General features: G+C 47.3%; 8 protein-coding genes across 8 annotated transcripts; 6 read left to right on the forward strand and 2 right to left on the reverse strand.

Annotated features, from left to right (window-relative positions):
- Positions 1-1,583: 1,583 nt before the first annotated feature.
- LOC128716067 (40S ribosomal protein S21) lies at positions 1,584-2,096 on the forward strand. Its single transcript, XM_053810990.1, has 2 exons — positions 1,584-1,636; positions 1,901-2,096. Exons 1-2 carry the CDS (start codon positions 1,587-1,589, stop codon positions 2,094-2,096), a joined length of 246 nt encoding a protein of 81 aa, XP_053666965.1. The 5' UTR covers positions 1,584-1,586.
- A 1,239-nt stretch (positions 2,097-3,335) lies between these two features.
- On the forward strand, positions 3,336-5,441 carry LOC128714434 (daxx-like protein). The gene is made up of 3 exons (XM_053809308.1): positions 3,336-3,383; positions 3,568-5,012; positions 5,078-5,441. Exons 1-3 carry the CDS (start codon positions 3,336-3,338, stop codon positions 5,439-5,441), a joined length of 1,857 nt encoding a protein of 618 aa, XP_053665283.1.
- Positions 5,442-6,096: 655 nt separating this feature from the next.
- LOC128716244 (kynurenine formamidase) lies at positions 6,097-7,399 on the reverse strand. The gene is made up of 3 exons (XM_053811165.1): positions 7,045-7,399; positions 6,631-6,946; positions 6,097-6,562 (listed from the first exon to the last, which is right to left on the reverse strand). Exons 1-3 carry the CDS (start codon positions 7,397-7,399, stop codon positions 6,097-6,099), a joined length of 1,137 nt encoding a protein of 378 aa, XP_053667140.1.
- Positions 7,400-8,628: 1,229 nt separating this feature from the next.
- Positions 8,629-9,773, forward strand: LOC128711649 (probable serine hydrolase). The gene is made up of 2 exons (XM_053806531.1): positions 8,629-8,784; positions 8,868-9,773. The coding sequence occupies exons 1-2, from the start codon at positions 8,629-8,631 to the stop codon at positions 9,771-9,773; spliced, it is 1,062 nt and encodes a 353-aa protein (XP_053662506.1).
- Positions 9,774-10,290: 517 nt separating this feature from the next.
- LOC128713368 (probable serine hydrolase) lies at positions 10,291-11,442 on the forward strand. The gene is made up of 2 exons (XM_053808226.1): positions 10,291-10,422; positions 10,522-11,442. The coding sequence occupies exons 1-2, from the start codon at positions 10,291-10,293 to the stop codon at positions 11,440-11,442; spliced, it is 1,053 nt and encodes a 350-aa protein (XP_053664201.1).
- Positions 11,443-11,880: 438 nt separating this feature from the next.
- LOC128714592 (probable serine hydrolase) lies at positions 11,881-12,943 on the forward strand. Its single transcript, XM_053809464.1, has 2 exons — positions 11,881-11,943; positions 12,023-12,943. Exons 1-2 carry the CDS (start codon positions 11,881-11,883, stop codon positions 12,941-12,943), a joined length of 984 nt encoding a protein of 327 aa, XP_053665439.1.
- Positions 12,944-14,071: 1,128 nt separating this feature from the next.
- Positions 14,072-15,093, forward strand: LOC128713311 (probable serine hydrolase). The gene is made up of 2 exons (XM_053808172.1): positions 14,072-14,122; positions 14,179-15,093. Exons 1-2 carry the CDS (start codon positions 14,072-14,074, stop codon positions 15,091-15,093), a joined length of 966 nt encoding a protein of 321 aa, XP_053664147.1.
- A 598-nt stretch (positions 15,094-15,691) lies between these two features.
- Positions 15,692-18,374, reverse strand: LOC128713524 (pre-rRNA-processing protein TSR1 homolog). Its single transcript, XM_053808385.1, has 4 exons — positions 18,269-18,374; positions 17,930-18,200; positions 17,101-17,852; positions 15,692-17,031 (listed from the first exon to the last, which is right to left on the reverse strand). The coding sequence occupies exons 1-4, from the start codon at positions 18,372-18,374 to the stop codon at positions 15,692-15,694; spliced, it is 2,469 nt and encodes an 822-aa protein (XP_053664360.1).
- Between the last annotated feature and the right edge of the window lie 73 nt (positions 18,375-18,447).

Consider the following 18,447-nt stretch of genomic DNA (forward strand, 5'->3'; position numbering starts at 1 on the left):
AATTTGAATCGCCAGCAACCCCACGTTGAAAACTTTCCCCATGCCGGCGTGGGGCAGACCATGGCCGGTATCGAACGGTGCGCTTTCGTACACACCTGTCCGGTGTTCGTTCGGCGCGGTGCCATTGTGTCATGACGACAGTAGCATGAGTTATGAGTAGGAACGACCAGGAAGGCATGTGTAAAGGTGTACACACTGAGGCCATGGTCATGGTTGCTTCACTAACCCATACAGCCCACCGCTCTCGAAGAACATTGGTGTTCCGTCGCTTGCCTACCAATAAAACCGTAATCAACAAAACGCTTTATCTTTGCATCCAAATCGATCGGGTGGTGTGGGAAATTGACGTTGTGTTATGGGTGAGTAAAACTACGACCCACCCACAAAACCCCTCTTTGGGCCATTTCCGACAGTAGAAGGACATGTCCGGAACGATGAGAAGAGAGTGGGAAAAAGAACTTCCAGCGTAACCGGAGCCGGTGTGCGTAAAAGCCCATCGTCATCGTGCTATATGGCCGGTTGATTGTCCTTTCCTTTGCGTGTTTGGATCCCTGCTTTCGACTTGCTTTTGTCGCTGTTTCTGACATTCGCTTTTAGCTACTTCCGGCCATACCGACGACTCCGTACCTACGTACTCGAGGAGATCGGGCCATTAGAAGGGAAGATAAATGGACAACCGCAACGAATCGGAACTCCACGTGCGTTAGGATAATGTTTACGTAACCGATTGCCGACGGCGATATCCTTCTATTTATAGGCCTTATCCGGTTCCTTTTGGCACCAAACAGCTAATGGAAAGTGAATATGCGTTAGTTTCTCCATTGTTTACGTTTATCGCAAAAGGATACCCTACAGCTTCCATCGCTTTGTATCCAAAGGAAAAGCTTTTGGAATGGTGGAAAAGCTCACAACATCATTAACAGCTCACTCGCAACTATGAGGAAAACTACCTTTATATCCGTTCTGCTTACGAACCGCACTCCGCTAGTGAGACATTTTCACAGTTTTGCCTTGACACTCGCATTATTTACATTCCGATGCAAACACACTCCCAACACACTTCCCAACGAAACTTTGATGCATCCTTTCGCCGGTGCTTTTCCGATGCTCCCACGGCTTTTCCACCTGTTCCGCGCACGCACTGCAAGAATGCTTTGAAATGACAACAAATCAACGAACTTCTTCAAAAATGAATGACCGTAACAAGCTGAAAACATCGTCTCTTTACTTTTACATCACTTCAGTGTATTGGAAAAGAGTTAAATAAATGAAAAATCGCGTCACTGAGCTTTGTTTTCCATAGTACAAAATATATTTTGTGCTTTCGTATTTTAAAAAGCAAGAAAGTTTTCACCGCTCAAGATAGTCACTGACAGCGGTGCAGCTGTCAAACGTACAGCTGTCAAACCGCATTCACGCACATTTTTTCTTTCATTCTTTCTTTCGCCGCCATTTGTCAATCCTTGTTGTCGGTTCAGAAATCCTCTGACTAAAAGTAAGATTTTTAGGGTATTAAATTGCTTCTACGTAAATAGAATATACCGAAAACGGTTGCTAACTTGTCCTATCTTCCGTAGCAAACAAAAATGGAGAACGATGCTGGAGAGTTCGTCGATTTGTACTGCCCCCGCAAATGGTAAGTTTCGCTGACTGAGACGAGCTGTAGGTTGCGATAGGAGAGGCATACATATTTCGTAAACACGTGTCGAAAAATGTACCATAGAGATGTCTAAAGGATCGAACCGAAAATTGCCACTGGCTTAATTGTAATCCTACACCCTGGATGCAGATGTTGTGTTGGTTGATTATAGAACAACCATGTTGAATGAACCACTAAGCTGTGTGGATTTTGTTTACGTGCCTAACCTCACTTTTGGTAATTGTTCTTTCACATCTGTAGCTCTTCGAGCAACCGCATCATCCACGCTAAGGATCATGCCTCCATCCAGATCAACATCGTCGATGTAGACCCGGAGACTGGCCGCATGCTGGACACGTCTAAGGTGTACGCTATCTGCGGTGAGATCCGTCGTATGGGTGAATCGGATGACTGCATCGTTCGTCTGGCCAAAAAGGACGGGCTACTGTCAAAGTAAGTAACAAGGACGATTAATTTCAGCTCACCATTAGCAGATGCTAACAAAGTCTCCTCTTTTCTTTCAGGAACTATTAAATACATTTATATTTGTATTTGGTGGGGCATGTGAATAAAATTCCGTAAACATCCTTAGCTTTGTGCGGTGCATGAGTTCTTCCTTACTTATGGAGATAGATGACAAGTGTGAAACTAATGCGAGTAAGCATTGTATTTCAAATTGTGCAACGTATTTCATGGCCTTCTTAAACCTAACTGAATGCAGGAACGCCCTCCGATGCCTAGCAAGTCAAATATACCAAAGCCTACCACGATAATAGTTCTTTCAAAACTCATCACCTCAAATGCGAACGTGAAGGTTTCGTCAGTTTTAACAAAGTCCTTGTCTCAAAGGTTTATGTAAGTGCTGGAACGATATAACTTCTATACAGCCCCTGATTCATTCTTTACGACAAATGTTTTGAGCAGAGAGGAATACAACATTCGTTCGACGATTTTTTTAGACAAACGTTTTCAACGGTTATTTTATTTTCTTACTTCGTAACGTTCAACTGTGCGCTAACTTGGCAATGTAAATTAATTTTTCTCATGTTCATCGTTATTATCATCATAACTTTTTGTTCCTCCTAATTATATTGCTAGAAATGGGTTGTTTATGCTAAATTGTGCCCGTGCTTGCACATGTGTTGGTGTAATCTTGATTTTACGATTGGGATATGCGATTTATGAAAACTGAATTTTCTATTTCACGAATATGATTAAAATGTCAATTAAATAACAATTTCAAAATTAAATTACTTTCTTACAAAAAACATTTTTAATTTTTATCCATTTCTACTCGTTTGAGCTTTCCCCAAAACAAATTGTTGATCAACATGCCTGCGAAATGACAAAGAATGACAGCTAGCACACGCACACTACTCCGCATTCGCCCAAATTAACCCTTGAAGATGCATCGAATGCAATGCAACAATCGTTAATGTTTTACCTATTTTACCATTCTGTGCACGGTCCGCCGTCTGTGTGCGTGTCATCTCGTAATGATCTTAGGTAAAAAGAATGTAAAAGAATAAGTACGCACAAAAGTGATTGACGCGCTGTGCATTCATCTCGCTGTGAGTGATTTGGGGGCCCGAAAAAAAACTACGCTTTTGTCGAATAAACATTTTCGACGCGGGCGAACGGTGTGTGCGAGATATCGGTTTGCCGACAGTGGAGTGTACATATTTTCGCTAAAACAATGGAATCTTCCTCTGTAATTGTGCTTGACTCGGATTCGGATGATGGGGTAAGCAAAATGTCAACATTTTTTCGCTGCGGACGAGGAAATATGACGGCGTGTGCGAAAAAAAGAAAATAACACACACAACCAATTTAGCGCGCCTACTGTGCATCCGCTGTCGTTTTCGCTGCCGAATGACAGTGCGTGGTAGACATGTAATTAAGAATGGTTTGTTTGGTTGTAATTTTAGGTGATGGCGGAAAGTCGCTCCAATAGTATAGGCGGTAAAAGGAAAGCAACACCATCCCCGCACTCAGCTACCATACATACCGGTCCGCAGCTAAATGGTACGAGTAGCGGCAACAGTGTTGTGACCGCGTCCGGAAGTGCACAGGATCAGCCACCACAACGGAAACGCATCAAACCGATTACGATCGCAACGAATCTATCGGATAAGCGATGGACCGAGGGGGGAACGCCACCACATAACAACAATAATCAACCTATTGTTGGCAACGAAAACTTCGCGCCAATCACTTACTCCGAAGACTGGGAACAGGAAATTAAGCAATATCAGCAAAAGCTGGCCGGTGCTGGCGGAGACAACGGGGAACGTTGCTTATCCGTACAGACAGCAACAGCGACGGTTACCACTGCTACCAGTTGTCGTAGCAGCACCACCACGAACGATGATATGGAACCAAACGGTAATATAAGAGATGCGACCGACTCTGTGGATAAAAGCGGTTCCGCAACAGAAGCTAGGGACAAACGTGTGTCCCGTAAAACTCCATCCAAACCGCTAGACAAAAATCCAATTGGAAAAGAATTTCAGGATTTGCTGGATGCTTGCCGCAAAGCGGACGGTTCGGAAGATATGGAAACGCTGATAAAGGGAAAGCTGATTCGCTACTACGAGATCGTCCATCCAGATTATGTAAATTCTAAAAGCTTCAAACAAGCAGTCGTACAAGTAACGGCCGGAATACGGGCACAACCAAATCTCGTATTTTTCCGGCTACGCGAGATCGTGGAAGAGTTAAGTGCGCGACGGAAATCACGCTCCGTTGCGCAGCCCGTAGAGGAACAAGACAATCCTGTACCGGCACAGGACCGAAACTCGACCGGTAACGCTAAGAAAGATCAACAAATCGCCCTACTGAACCACACTCTGAATCGTCTCGTGAAACGCATCCACCAACTGGAAGAGGCAGAGGTAGATTTGAACCAGGAGATGAAATCCACCTACCTCATGACCGAACGGTACAAAAAGCGTGCTGTCGAGGTGTACGAAAAGCTGTGCGATATCACGGGGGAGAATAAAAATGCTCAACGGATGGTGCGGAAACCGATTCAATTCCACGGCACGCAGTACACGGAGTTCAATCGAATGTTGTCGCACTACATTAACAAGACCAATAACATGCCGGACTTTTTCGACGTGTTTAAATGTTTGCAGCACTGCAACGTAAAGCACGACTACGGGTTACGATCGGAGCGGATGAATCGGACCGCGTACGATGCCTTCAGTAAGGTGGTCAGACAGCTGCAGAAACGGCGCAAGACGGACCTTTACGAAACGGCGTTGTACCATGCCAGGGGGGAGAAAGATCCGGCCACAGTGGATCCTAAATTGCGCGAGAAGCTGGAGGAGAATGGCAAACACTACAGCAAAGTGAACAGCATTATCGATAAGTGAGTATACGGGGTGTGGTTGACGGTACGTTGCTTAATAATGTGTGGTACATTCTTGTCCCCAGGTATGCCGAGAAAGAGCTAATTTTAAGAGAAGGAAACAACGCAAAGACAGAGAAAACCAATACGCCCGCTGAACATAACAATGAAACAATGCCATCCAGTAGCAAACCGAGTGCTACAGCCACGAGTTCGGGCACCACGTTTCCGAATGGAAGGAGAAATGCTAACGTGCTGGAACTTAGCGATAACGATGATGACGACGACGACGACGACGATGAGGACGATGAGGACGACGAGGACGATGATGAGTATGATGAGGACGAGGATGATGCTGAGTCGACTACGAAAGAAAACGTTCAGCCGTACTTGTTCGAGGATGATGTGGTCATATCCGACGACGAGGAGCTGATCCTGATAGATTCGTAGCATTCGCCAAAAAAATTAATTTTGTCTTAGTTTACAGATTTATTAAAACGCGAGTTCGAGTTCTCACTAATACGCATCTGAGTAATGGACTTAGTCCTAATCTACACACGGCTCCACAGTGACGAGAGCCGTTGCGCTGTATCAGCGCAACTAGACTCGTCAAAGCTTCCGCCGTGCTGATCATGTCACTAGTATAACGCTGAAAGCAATCGAAACGTGGGGCGGAGGTTGTATAACCGGCACCATATAACAATTGGCGCCACCATGATGCCACGGACACGGTTGTTGTGAGTGATAGTAAGTTAACCATTAAGTTCATTTCATCTGATCTCGTGTACGGTCAGATATTTGTCAAGCGACTGAATTACGAAAGCTTTTCCAAAACGTAGCGTACATATAGCGTTGTATATACGGAACAGGAACGGGATATTAGCAGGGTTCTGCGGCTGGCGACGGTGCCATTCTGTGTGTACAGTGGAAGGAGAATAAACTACGAAATAAAAAGAATTCATCCATGTGACGGAAAATATTTTTCAACGGAACGTAACGTATTCCCTGTGTGTGTAAATTTGAAGAACTGCGACCCGCATTACAGTTGTGAGTATTGCAAAGTTAGCATTTATTGAGGAGTTTCGTGATGTATAATTGCTTTTTTCTAGAGATAGGCCCTACTGGCACCCTCCAAGATGGCTTTCGTAATGGTGTAATCAGAGGAAGCGAGATGTTCCACAATATCGAAATGATCCAGGTTGGGCAACACGTTCAAGTCACTGCTCAATCCAAACGACTTCAGCCGATCGTTCATCTTTGATGACATGTCACGAAACACGTCACTATCGTGCTGCCCAGCGTATACGTGAAACTTTATCCCGGTCGATCGCAGATGATCGTAGTTGGCAAACATGGGCGACAAGCGCTTAGCATTATCATCGTTGATCCCAAGTAGATTGCCGTTGTTTACGCTCCTCGTGTACCTTAGTTCCTGCACATTGTACACACCTGAGATGAGATAAACATCCTTCAGAAGATTAAGTTCCTCGCCGACGGCACTTTGGAATGACTCGTCCAGCATGCTAAGGATCAAATGAGCTCCGGCCGAATGTCCGGCGATTGAAATGTGCCTTGAAAGGGATGACGCACAAGAGAAGTGTTAGTAGATATAAATATCAGCTCACTTAGAATCACTCACTTCACCCCATTTTCAGTGGCATAATTCAACACAAACTCGCCGGCGAACTTAATCTGGCGTACCAGCTCCTCCAACGTTACACTCGGGCAAAGTTCGTAACCAACGATCATCACCCGCATCGCACCGTCTATGAGGGGTTTGGCCGCATAGCCGGACGATTCCTTCTCCAGCTGTTGCCAGTATCCACCGTGGATGTACACGAACAGCGGTGCATCGAGTGGTAGGTTGTCACCGTAAATGTCCACCATGTCCCGTTCACCGCTACTATACGGTACATCCAGTGTCGTTTCATACTTCGCCTTGTTGGCGTCAGTCACTGTAACCAAGACACCGTAGAACGGAAAATAATCTCGAATTGTTATTCCGATTATGAACCGGCGATGGGTAGAGAGGTTTTTTTGTTTATTAACGTACCATTTTTTGCAAAACTGACATGATAGTCGATCACTTCCGAGGGCGTGGGAAAGCGGACACTCCACGCGGAAGGTGAATACTGCTTCTCCCAGATCGCTAGCGTACTTTCCGAGGGTGGTCCTTGGCCGTCCATGTTTGCCGTGCAGCTTAACCTTCCGTTAGAATTCCGTACGTATCGTGCGAGTTTGTAAAACCAAAGCGTGGCGTATGATGGTGGTTCCTCTGCTGCAACCGTCAATCGCAACTGATGATGATTAGCGACGAATGCAAAGCACACGACAAATACCGCCCAACCGATGACCGATCTAGGCGTTATCAGTCCACCACTAGCCGACGTAATGATTTGTTTAGCCATGTTTTGGAGAGTGTTTGATTTTGGTTCGTTTGCTTCTTTGCTTTGCCTTGCCACTCTGGTTCTTCTGCTCAGGTATCGTTTCGTCTTCCCTATCGAAGGGCGATACCTGGGTAGAAAGATCCTATTACTTCAGTTTATGATGACTAACAAATAGCAAAAGTACCCTAAAGAAGCCTTACGTGCGCTTTCTCAGCTTGATCTTGCTCGTAACGACAATCGACACTACGTGCCAGCGAATGGTTCCGGCAAAGTAAAACTAGCTGTTATATTCAATGTCTCAATATCTGGGACTATAAGTCTGGAAGTGATAACTACTATCTTAAACTACAATGCATTATATTTTGAGTATTGTTCGTCGCGCTCGAGGTATTGTTGTCGCGCATCATTTGCACGCGATTAGATCCAGCGTGCTGATATTTGGACACATGGTGAAGCCCGCCAAATCTTGTTTATCTACGTTCAATCCCTTGTTGAATTATTTACTACGACGGCTACAGTTATCAACCATATTGAACTTTTATCTTTTTGAAAAGAGAGAGAGAGAGAGTTTTAGTAAACATCTCCCAAAAACGCAAGGAAAAAATATTGCCTTCTATATAACAGGATTTGAGAAGATCCTTTTTCCAGTAATTTGAATGTGTTTTGCAAAACATTCTCATTCATTTATCTTACTCAATCTTTAAATAATGTAAATTTAAAATTACGCGCCATATTTAAGGGATGAATGTAACACCGCCCTTCAATCATATGTTTGTACGATATCACCCACACAACTACTATTTGTTTACAACCCTTATTCGACAGCATTTCACCCTCAAGGGGGGAGTAAGTGTCAAGTCAGCTTGAAACCCCATGAATGTGTGTTGAGTTTTCCTCTTTGACTAGCGATTCTGCGTCCTTCCACACCACCTGTAGTGTTGAAGTTTGCACTCTAAACATTGCTCTCTCTCACACATTCAAAAGCCCTGTCATTCATTGCCGCAATAAAACTCACGCAGTCAAGCCGAGTATGAATGAAATACCTCTGCGTTGCCCTTTAGTTTCGTAACATGTCCATGCTTTCATCATCTGGACAATGCGGAAGAGTGTCGCGATAAGCTAGTAGAGTGTCGGGTGCTTAGTTTTCCTTCGGACAAAATTGCCTGTTCATCGCTGCCAGCATCAGCTGACAACTCACCGTATACTGTACAGACGTACGCATTTTATATCGTGTGGCAAACTTTACCGTGATGGCAGCAGTGAACGGTACGGTTCTGGTGAAATCCTTGGTCGCAACATTGTTAACCGGGGATAGATATATCCTACGGCGGATTGCAATCTCAGGTGTACGCCGGAACCATCACAAAGCGCACGATCTAGTGGAGGAACACGATCGTCAGCATGACGTAAGTTGAAATCGGGGGAACGAAGCACGTAGTGATCAAAGTTCAACTGAATCATAAAACGACTCGCCGTCTTTCTTTTGCAGGTAGAAGAGGTACGAATACCCGTTCCGTACGGTGAGATAGCCGGTAAATGGTGGGGCCCTCGGAACGTTCGACCCATCGTGACACTTCACGGTTGGCAGGACAATGCGGGTACCTTCGATCGCTTGATACCGTTACTGCCGAAGCACATGAGCTTTCTGTCACTGGATTTACCGGGACATGGCCTATCGTCTCGCATTCCGGATGGTATGATGTACCACACGGTCGACAACACGTTCGCACTGTTCCACGTTATGCGCGAGTACCGATGGAAGAAGCTTTCCCTGATGGGGCACTCGATGGGTTCCATCATAAGCTTCCTGTTCGCGGCCACCTTTCCCGATAAGGTGGATTTTTACGTCGGGATCGATGCGCTCAAGCCGCACATTGCCGATGCGTCCAAATTTCCCGGCCGGTTGGAGAAACGGCTTCCCCAGGCGTTGCTAGCCGATATACGGAACCGCGAAAAATCGGAACCACCATCCTATCCGTACGAGGAACTTATCGAACGGCTTCATCTCGGCACGAACAAATCAGTGTCCCGCGAGGCAGCTCCCTTTCTGCTGTATCGTAATACGCGCAAATCCACACTCCACCCGGACCGGTACTACTTCACGCGGGACAGCCGGCTAAAGTACGGCGTTGGGCTCGGGTGGGATCAGGCCATTAATCTGGAGTTTGCGAAACGGGCCGTGATGCCGTACCTGTTCATCAAGGCGAAACATTCCCCGTACTACGAGGACAGGAAGTACTTTAACGAGTTTGTCGATCTGGTTAAGCAACACAATGCACAGTTTGAGCTGGAGTTTGTCGACAGTACGCACCATTTGCATCTGACCGAGCCGGAAAAGGTGGCGCCTATCATTAATCGGTTTTTGCAGAAATACTGGAAGGAGGAAAGGATGTAATTAAAATCCATAAACAGGGATGTAAAATGTATTTATTAATTTATGCGATTAAACTGATGCACTCAGAAAGAAAGAAAAAGTTCTTCGGTAGTTTGCGGCAACACAAAAACTCTACTACCTCTTCAGGAAAATTAAAAATGTCTGTTAAATTGTTGATTGTTGAATTGTTGAACAAAACAAATTAAAATGAACAGTCTTTTTTTTGAGTTCTATAAAAAATCCTCCATATCAATTGAAACTTCAGCCTGATCAAGATTAATTCGTCCACATTTTCTATCCAACCCCTTTCTTACTGACCCAAATACTCACGCGTTGAAGAGGGCCAATGTGTTTAGTGTACCATTTACAGTTCAGCGCTTACGCATGTATGCTCGCTACCACACACGCGTCAAGACAGGCATTATCAACCGTATCCAAACGCGGAACGGCAGCAGACAAATAGAAACCATCGTAGCGAGCACTGAGGTGCATGCGTTTACCTCCGTGTGGTAACTTTACGCGAAGGCAAACGAGCGTAATGTCTGTGCGAAAGATAGGGCTCGAGTCTAATCGCACTGCCGGACAGGATGACGAGAGTCTGCGAGCGATTAGCAGCGTGGAGCACCATCCATTGATGAGATTCATCGAGCTGCAGGATAAACAGAACAATGTGAGTCTTTTTCAACAGGGTGGGTGAGTGGGGGTTTCTCAGAGTGGGTTTGGGGTTTTTCAGAGTGGGTTTCTCATTCTCTTGCTAATTCTGTTCCAGGTGACGGAGGTGGAAATTCCCGTCCCATTCGGGAAGATCGCCGGCAAGTGGTTCGGGCCGAAGAATGTACGACCGATACTGTGCCTGCACGGGTGGCTCGATAATAGTGGAACGTTCGACCGGTTGATACCGCTTCTGCCAGAAGACGTAAGCTTCCTGTCGATCGATCTACCCGGGCACGGATACTCGTCCCGCATACCGGATGGTATGTCGTACTACGTTATCGATTGCATACCGCTCATCCTATCCATTATGCGGGAGTACGGCTGGGCGAAGGTGTCCCTGATGGCCCATTCCATGGGAGCAACCATATGCTTCATCTTTGCCGCACTGTTTCCGGACAAGGTTGATCTACTGATCGGGCTTGATGCGCTGAAACCGCTCAGCTTCTACGCCGATACGTTCCCGCAGCGCATGAGCAAGACGGTGCTGAAGTTCATTCAGGCTGACATCAGAAATCAGGAAAAATCTGAACCACCGTCCTACACGTACGAGGAAATGATCGACCGATTGTACGAAGGCACGGCTGCATCGGTGTCCAGGGAAACGTGCCCTTATTTGCTGCAGCGCAACATAAAGCCGTCGCGAAAGTTCCCCGGCAAGTATTACTTCGACCGGGACAATCGCATGAAGTACAACGTCATACCGGGCTGGGCGGACAACGTTAATGTGGAGCTGGCGAAGCGTATTACGGCACCGTTTCTGACGGTGAAAGCGATCGATTCGCCCTATCCGGGCTCAAAGGAAGGATTCGAACAAACCGTGACCATCCTGAAGGAATTCAACCCAAAGTATGAGGTGGTGTACGTACCCGGCTCCCACCATGTGCATCTGACCGAGCCGGAAAACGTCGTACCGGTGGTGGTGGACTTTCTGCGAAAGTATTGGCGTAAGGAGATGGACGTAGTTAGCAAGCTTTAAAGAGGCAACGCAGGGTCGGCACAAGGGAAGGGAAACAGGTGTATTTATTAAGTGGGGATATAATAGTGAAATATAAGACCGCAATTTGCCTTTGAAGGGAAACCCTTGAGGTGTGTTTAACCCCGAGAACTCTCCATATGCAACCTCTAATCAGCCGGGGTCTTCGATGGTGTGCGTGAGAGCGAGGCGTGGAAGCTGTTCGCGTCATCGCTCAGCAAGCTTGTGTGCTGTTTGATATCAAAGTTCGTCTGCGTAGTAATAAAACATTGGCATGAGTGCGCACAAATCTGTCGCGATAAGATGCTGATAAAGTGCGATTTATACGCGCACCCTGGCCGTTGTTTGGTTGCTTCGGCGCGTTTGCAACTGTTGCCCAATCGAAGGGCTAATTTGTAGGCACGCACAGCTCAATAATTGTGGCCTACCAGGCAAAGCTCAATGGACGTGTTGGACACGCAACCCATAGAAACGCTCGTTGAGCGGCACGATCGCGAACATGGCGTAAGTAGCTTGGAAGCACTGCAACCAACCAGTGCCTGTGACTCGAAAACCATCCCTCATGGTGCCCACCTCCTTGCAGGTACAGGAAGTCCGTATCCCGGTGCCATTCGGTGAGCTGGCCGGTAAGTGGTGGGGCCCCCGGAACGTTCGACCGATCGTGTGTCTGCACGGATGGCAGGATAATGCCGGTACGTTTGACACGCTGATACCGCTGCTACCGTCCCACATGAGCTTTCTCGCACTGGATCTCCCGGGACACGGCTATTCGTCACGCATCCCGGACGGTATGTCCTACCAGCCGATCAACATCTTCTATCTGCTCAACTTCGTAATGCACGAGTACGGCTGGAAAAAGATCTCGCTCATGAGCCACTCGATGGGTTCGGTACTCCAGTACCCGTACGCGGCCACCTTTCCTACCCGTGTCGATTTCCTCATCTCGATCGACGCACTCAAGCCTTCGATCTTCCGTCCCGAGGTGCTCGTTTCGATGATGAGCGAACTTACGCCCGAATTCTTGAAGGCGGATCTGCGCAACCAGGAAAAGTCGGAACCACCCTCATACTCCTACGAGGAAACGGTCAATCGGCTTTACGAAGGTGCGGTGAACTCGATCACGCGCGAATCCTGTCCATTTCTGCTGCAGCGCAACCTGCGCAAATCGACCAAATTCCCCGACAAGTACTATTTCGCACGGGATAGCCGGCTGAAGTACGGGCTAGGGTTTCTGTGGTCACAGGACGTGAACAAGCGGTTGGCACAGAACCTGACGATGCCGTTCCTGTTTATCAAGGCGACTGAATCACCATACTGGGAGCGGAAGCAGTACTACGATGAGGTGATCGAGATATTGGAGCGTAACAATTCCCGGTTCGAGCTACGGTACGTCGAGGGGACGCACCATGTGCATCTATCCCACCCGGAACGGGTTGCACCGGTGGTGACGGATTTTCTAAACCGGAACTGGCAGAAGGACGAAGACGTTGCGAGCAAGCTGTAGGCGCGTTGGGTGCGATTTGGGGGAATTAAATATCGACGGTTTGGGATTATTTTGTTATGATTAGTTAATAAACAATTCGAACGACTGCAAATCGGGATAAGGAGTTGCGTATTGGCCCTGAAGCTTCAAAATTTAATAGTGTCGTATGTAGACTGGAGTTACCACTGGAATTCTTGAACTCTAGAAAACAAATGTTAATTATTAGGATGACAAATATTAAATATCAAGATGACAATATTCACAAAATTAGACAAGAAAATCGTCAGTTGTAGCCTATGAACACTACTGAGTGCCTGAGTGCCACGAAGATGATCTTGACTACTTCCTGTTCCTTAGAACAGTTCTTTCCGATACTCCAAAATTATGGAAGAGTCATTATAAAGACAGAAGTCTATAGGCAGGATCTGATGTCTGAATCTGAATCTCTCTTACCAAAGAGATCATCTTATCTTACCAAAGAATAATCAAACTAGACGCAAAACTAGTTTTGCCATTGAATTTGCATACAACTTCTCCCAATCGTCCACCGGCTGATATTATTCCCAAGGTCATGGTCCATTCGATTCGAACAGTCGAATTAAGTTGACGCGCATAAGTCGCATAGATTTATATAATTGTACACCGTCTCAAGTGGACATTTCTACCAAAACGCAAATGCTTCGCAACGGTATGGAAAATCACCAATAAAAAGATGTTCGTGACGGGGTGTTTACGTAGCGAGCGAGAGAAACCGACGAGATTGGCGGCAGTGGGGGATCTTTTTGCCTTCGTGGATTTATCTAACACACGTTGTTGTAAGTTAATACAATCGACTAGTGTTGTATTGTCATCACCATCAGGCACGCGCACGACGTCGCGTGCGCTGCGATCGATATTCGGTTCTCCCTACTACTTCTGGCAAATGGAAAGATCAGCCTTGAAGCGCGGTGAGATTTAAACGGTTGTCCCACATTAAACATCAACCCCATCAAAGATAGTACACTTTGGGATCGGAAAGCCGTTAGGAGCGCTCGGTGTGCGGTGAACCGTACCAGAACAGTGCCAGAACCGAGCAGTCGGTAGTTGGTTCAGTACCCAACCAGATTCACACCGTACACAACAAGCAAGTGCTTCCTTCGGCCGCAGATCATGGCAGAGGCAAAACGACACATGGTACAACGGAACGACGAATTGCACGGTGTAAGTAGATAGTTTAAATGTTGGCTAAAGAGCGCAAATTAACCGATTACATTAAGGTCCACGAGGAACGCATTCGACTACCCTTCGGTGATGTAACCGGCAAATGGTGGGGACCACGCGATCTTCGACCGATCGTTTGCCTACACGGCTGGATGGATAATAGCGGTTCGTTCGATCGTTTGATTCCCTTGCTTCCGCGCGACATCAGCTTTCTCGCCCTCGAGTTCCCTGGCCATGGCCGTTCGGCACACCTGCCGGCGGGTGTGGCCTACAATGCGCTGGACACACTGCGCCTTCTGCTACACCTGATGCAGCATTACGGCTGGGCGCGCATTTCACTCATGAGCCACTCGATCGGTGCGGTGATGAGCTACGTGTTTGCCGGCGTATTTCCCGATCGTGTCGATCTGCTCGTTTCGTTCGATCTGCTGAAACCCTTCATACTCGATCCGGATATGTTGCTGTTTCTACTTTCCGATTCACTTCCAAAAACGCTCGATTACGACGCCACTGCCAGGAAGGAGGAGAAACTTTTCCACTACGACGATTACGTAGAGCATATGCATGCCGGATTTCACGAGTCGATCAGCCGCGATGCTTGCCATTATTTGCTCTACCGTACACTGGAACCAACGACCGATGGAACGGGGCTGTACCGTCGCCTAACCGATCGTCGCATTCGTCACAATCACGGGTTGGTTTGGTCACACGATTTAAATTTGGAAATGGCGCGCAGAATACGCGTACCGTTTCTGTACCTCAAAACGACTGAAACACCCCTGTTCGAGGATCCACAGTATCACCAGGAAACGATCGATGTGCTTACTGCTAGCAATCCACAGTTTCAGCATACGCTAGTTGAGGGCAAGCACCACGTGCATCTTTCGCATCCGGAGCGGGTCGCACCGTTAGTGAGGGGCTTTTTACAAAAACACTGGAACAGAGAGAAATATATGATGTGCAAACTGTGACGAGGACAGTGGTAGAGTGCTTGGTGGTCTTTTAGCGGTGAAGGAGGGATTGTTTTATGTGAACTGTTTTTGTTCAAGTGCGAAGGTGATTATTTATCGTTTTATGGACCAGACTTGGGGCGTCTTTTGTTTCGCGGACGGGTAAAAGTTAAGCGATGAAAAGCCGTCAATATAATTTTACAGTACTGCAAATGATCCTTGTGCGTGTTTTCGAATGTTGATGATGATAAGTTTCACGGCGTTCCTCTGAAACATCGACGTGGAACGGGGAACGGGGCCCACAATCCGACTGCTAGATGGTGAGTACTGGAACTATATAAACTTGGACCTTCGCAAAATGCCAATGGTCCAAGTAGCAGCCAATAATATTTGTTCACAAGACTTACCAGAATACAACTGCTCCTTGGATGGATGCTAACTTCCAGATTTAACGGCCACTTACATGCATGTACAGAAGGGTTACGTATCGACTTTCCAGATCGCTCGAGTGTGATATATATCGTGCGCTCCTATTCTCAATCCATTTAATAAGATCATCTGCTGTATATTTTTCGAAGCCACAAATAGATTATAGTATTGCCAACACGATAGCAGCTCATCATTCCTGCATCATTTCAACCTTTGCCTTGAACGTTACCGAACGTTCGCTTTTCGACGTGCCGCAGGACGATTCCCGTTCACCATCCGGGCGGCAGGATACGATGCAATCCTCGTACGTCCACTTCGGGAACACACGCTTGTACAGGTACAGCAGTACGGTGTCGTGTGATTTGAGCTGACTATCGAACACGCACTTCATGTGGCCGTGCGTACCCAGCGACTCCTTAATGTGTCCGACCCGGCCCAGCTTGGTGCGGAGCTTGCACGGCTTGAAGTACGCAATATCCTCGGGATTAAAGAACATGAACCGAATGGTGGCCGATTCGCGATTGATCTTGAACGGATGGCCGCTAAGCACCACGCGTTTCAATACGACACGGTCCGGATTGCACGACAGCAGACTGCCAGATGCTACCATCGATAGGGATGTGTCGGGATTTTCCCGGAAGCAAAGAATCGGCGAAGGCGGGAATTGAATCGGGGCGAAGAACGTGGCAACGACCGTCATGCCGGGGCGGAAGTACCGCTCATACTTGTGCTTATCGCCGTTCGTATGCTGGCTGTAGATGGGATTCACGATGAACCGTCTGTAGCCACATTGGACAATTAGGCGTTCCTTCGATTTTATCGGAATCGTTGAGTTTTGCGTTCGCTTCAAGCACACGTTCATCACGGACATCTGGTGCTCGTAGGACAGTATACCGTAAACGATCAACCGCTCGCCATTTCCGGTGGACAGGTATGTGCTCCACGCTTCTTGCGGGACATTTTTCACGTGCAACTGAACGTACCAACCGGGCATGGCCACATCGTCACCTTCTTTTTGTTGTGCCTCGCGGACAATGCGACGCTTGGTGTGATCGAAGTTCTTAAACTGATACACCCGCGCGTAATCGAATGGGAGATTCTCCTTCACGTCCCACGGGGAAGAACGGAACGATTCCAGACCACGGTATTTCATGAACCGTTCCCGTGCCGGTTTGTCCGCGGGTGTGTCGATTTCATCGGGGAATATTTCATCCACTTTTGCCGCTTGAATCTTGGCCAGCGTGACACGTTCTTCCTCCATGTCTATCTCCTTATCGTACCGGTCTGCACTGACCGGGCCTTCGTCCGAAACGCTTATCTGATCGAACTGATTACTGTCATCCTCGGTATCACGATCGCCTATCTTACTTTCCGTGTCCGATTCACAGGACATGTACTGTTCATCATCATCGTCCTCCTCATCATCTTCATCGTCCTCGTCTTCATCCTCTTCCACAATATCCGGAATCCACGATGCTTGATAGTCGCTCATACCTTTCGGGACACGTTTGATGATCTTCTTTTTGTTTTCTAAAAATGAAATGGCATACAATGAGACCTTTGTTACGAGGAATGGATAACAAAAAATAAATCACTCACCATCACGAGACGCCGCTATCTCCTCCTCCGTCGGCCACGTTTGTTCCGCGTCCATCGCATCGGGTATGTTTTCCCGCTGCAAAGTAGTCTGCAGCTGCGTGTCGGCCACAATCGGTGCTCTTTCTTCCGCACTAGACATTTCTCCATCTTCCAGCTTGCGCATCCGGTACGGATCGGTCGGTGAAGTGATTTGTTGCAGTTGGAAATCACCCAGCCCGGGTATGTGTACCAGCTGGTTCACGGATAGTGGAACACCTCGTAGAAATCCGGTCACTTTCAACGTTCCCATCGGTCGATCTTGTCCAGCTTCCGGAACATTCGCCACATACTCAACCTTCTCACCTAGCATATGAGGACGATTCGAGCGATTATGCATCACCCTTCGCTTCTGCCCACCGATACGACGCAACAGATTCAATCCATCGGTTAACTTTTCCAGCTCCATCAACTTTTCGTCCGGAAGAATGCTGGAAACCACCTTCTGTATGTTTGCCTTCGTTTGGGTGCGCTTTTTCGGGTTTATCGATTGCAAATCCATCAGGCATACCATCGGCGTCGGGAGCCCTTGGGTTAGCGCCATATTGAGTACTTTCGCACCAAACTTATCGATCATCTCATCAGAATCGCCTGCAGCGGCTGTCAGCAGCAGTACCACGGAATCGCACACTTTCAGCGCATCCAGCACATTCAGCTCACGCCCATGACCTATCTCCGGGACGACGAACGAAAACCGTTGACGAAAGCGTGGTACACTGAAAAGAAGTAAAGGCATAACCATAAAATTGGCCCGTAAAATTCCGTACTATTCTCGCCACCCCAATCAACATACTTTATGTAACGGATACGTTCGGACACTTTCGTCACGGTAGCCTCCGGATCACAGCCCTGGATAAAAGCTAGTGCCGAGTTAGGATCAATCATTTCGTTCAGGGGCAACACGCACGTCAGGAACGGAGCCGTCAACGCACCGCCAATGGCTCGTTTCAGTGCAATCGCTTCCTGGCGCTTGTTTTTGCGAAGTTGAACCGCCTGCTGACGACGTTCATCGCGCGATTGCTGACGATTCGGCCGTCGGGTGAGAGTTTTAAGGTTCACTTTACCTGCCGAAAAGAGAAATACACAATTAAGATCCATTTTTGATTGGAGATTCAACCAATTGCTGCCCTACCTTTCGCTAAGCGTTCCAACTCACGCTTGGAAGTGTGCTTTCCATGCTTGTGGGATTTGTTGGTCTGCTTTAACGCACCGGGACGATGAATCGTTTCAATTGCCATCGTTTACGAATATTTTCAACGCAAAAATGTAGACTTTTCTACCGAATTCCGGCACTACTCTCGGTGGCACATG

The sequence above is a fragment of the Anopheles marshallii genome, chromosome 3 (assembly GCF_943734725.1).
Source record: "Anopheles marshallii chromosome 3, idAnoMarsDA_429_01, whole genome shotgun sequence".
In the NCBI taxonomy this organism is placed as follows: Eukaryota; Metazoa; Arthropoda; class Insecta; order Diptera; family Culicidae; genus Anopheles; species Anopheles marshallii.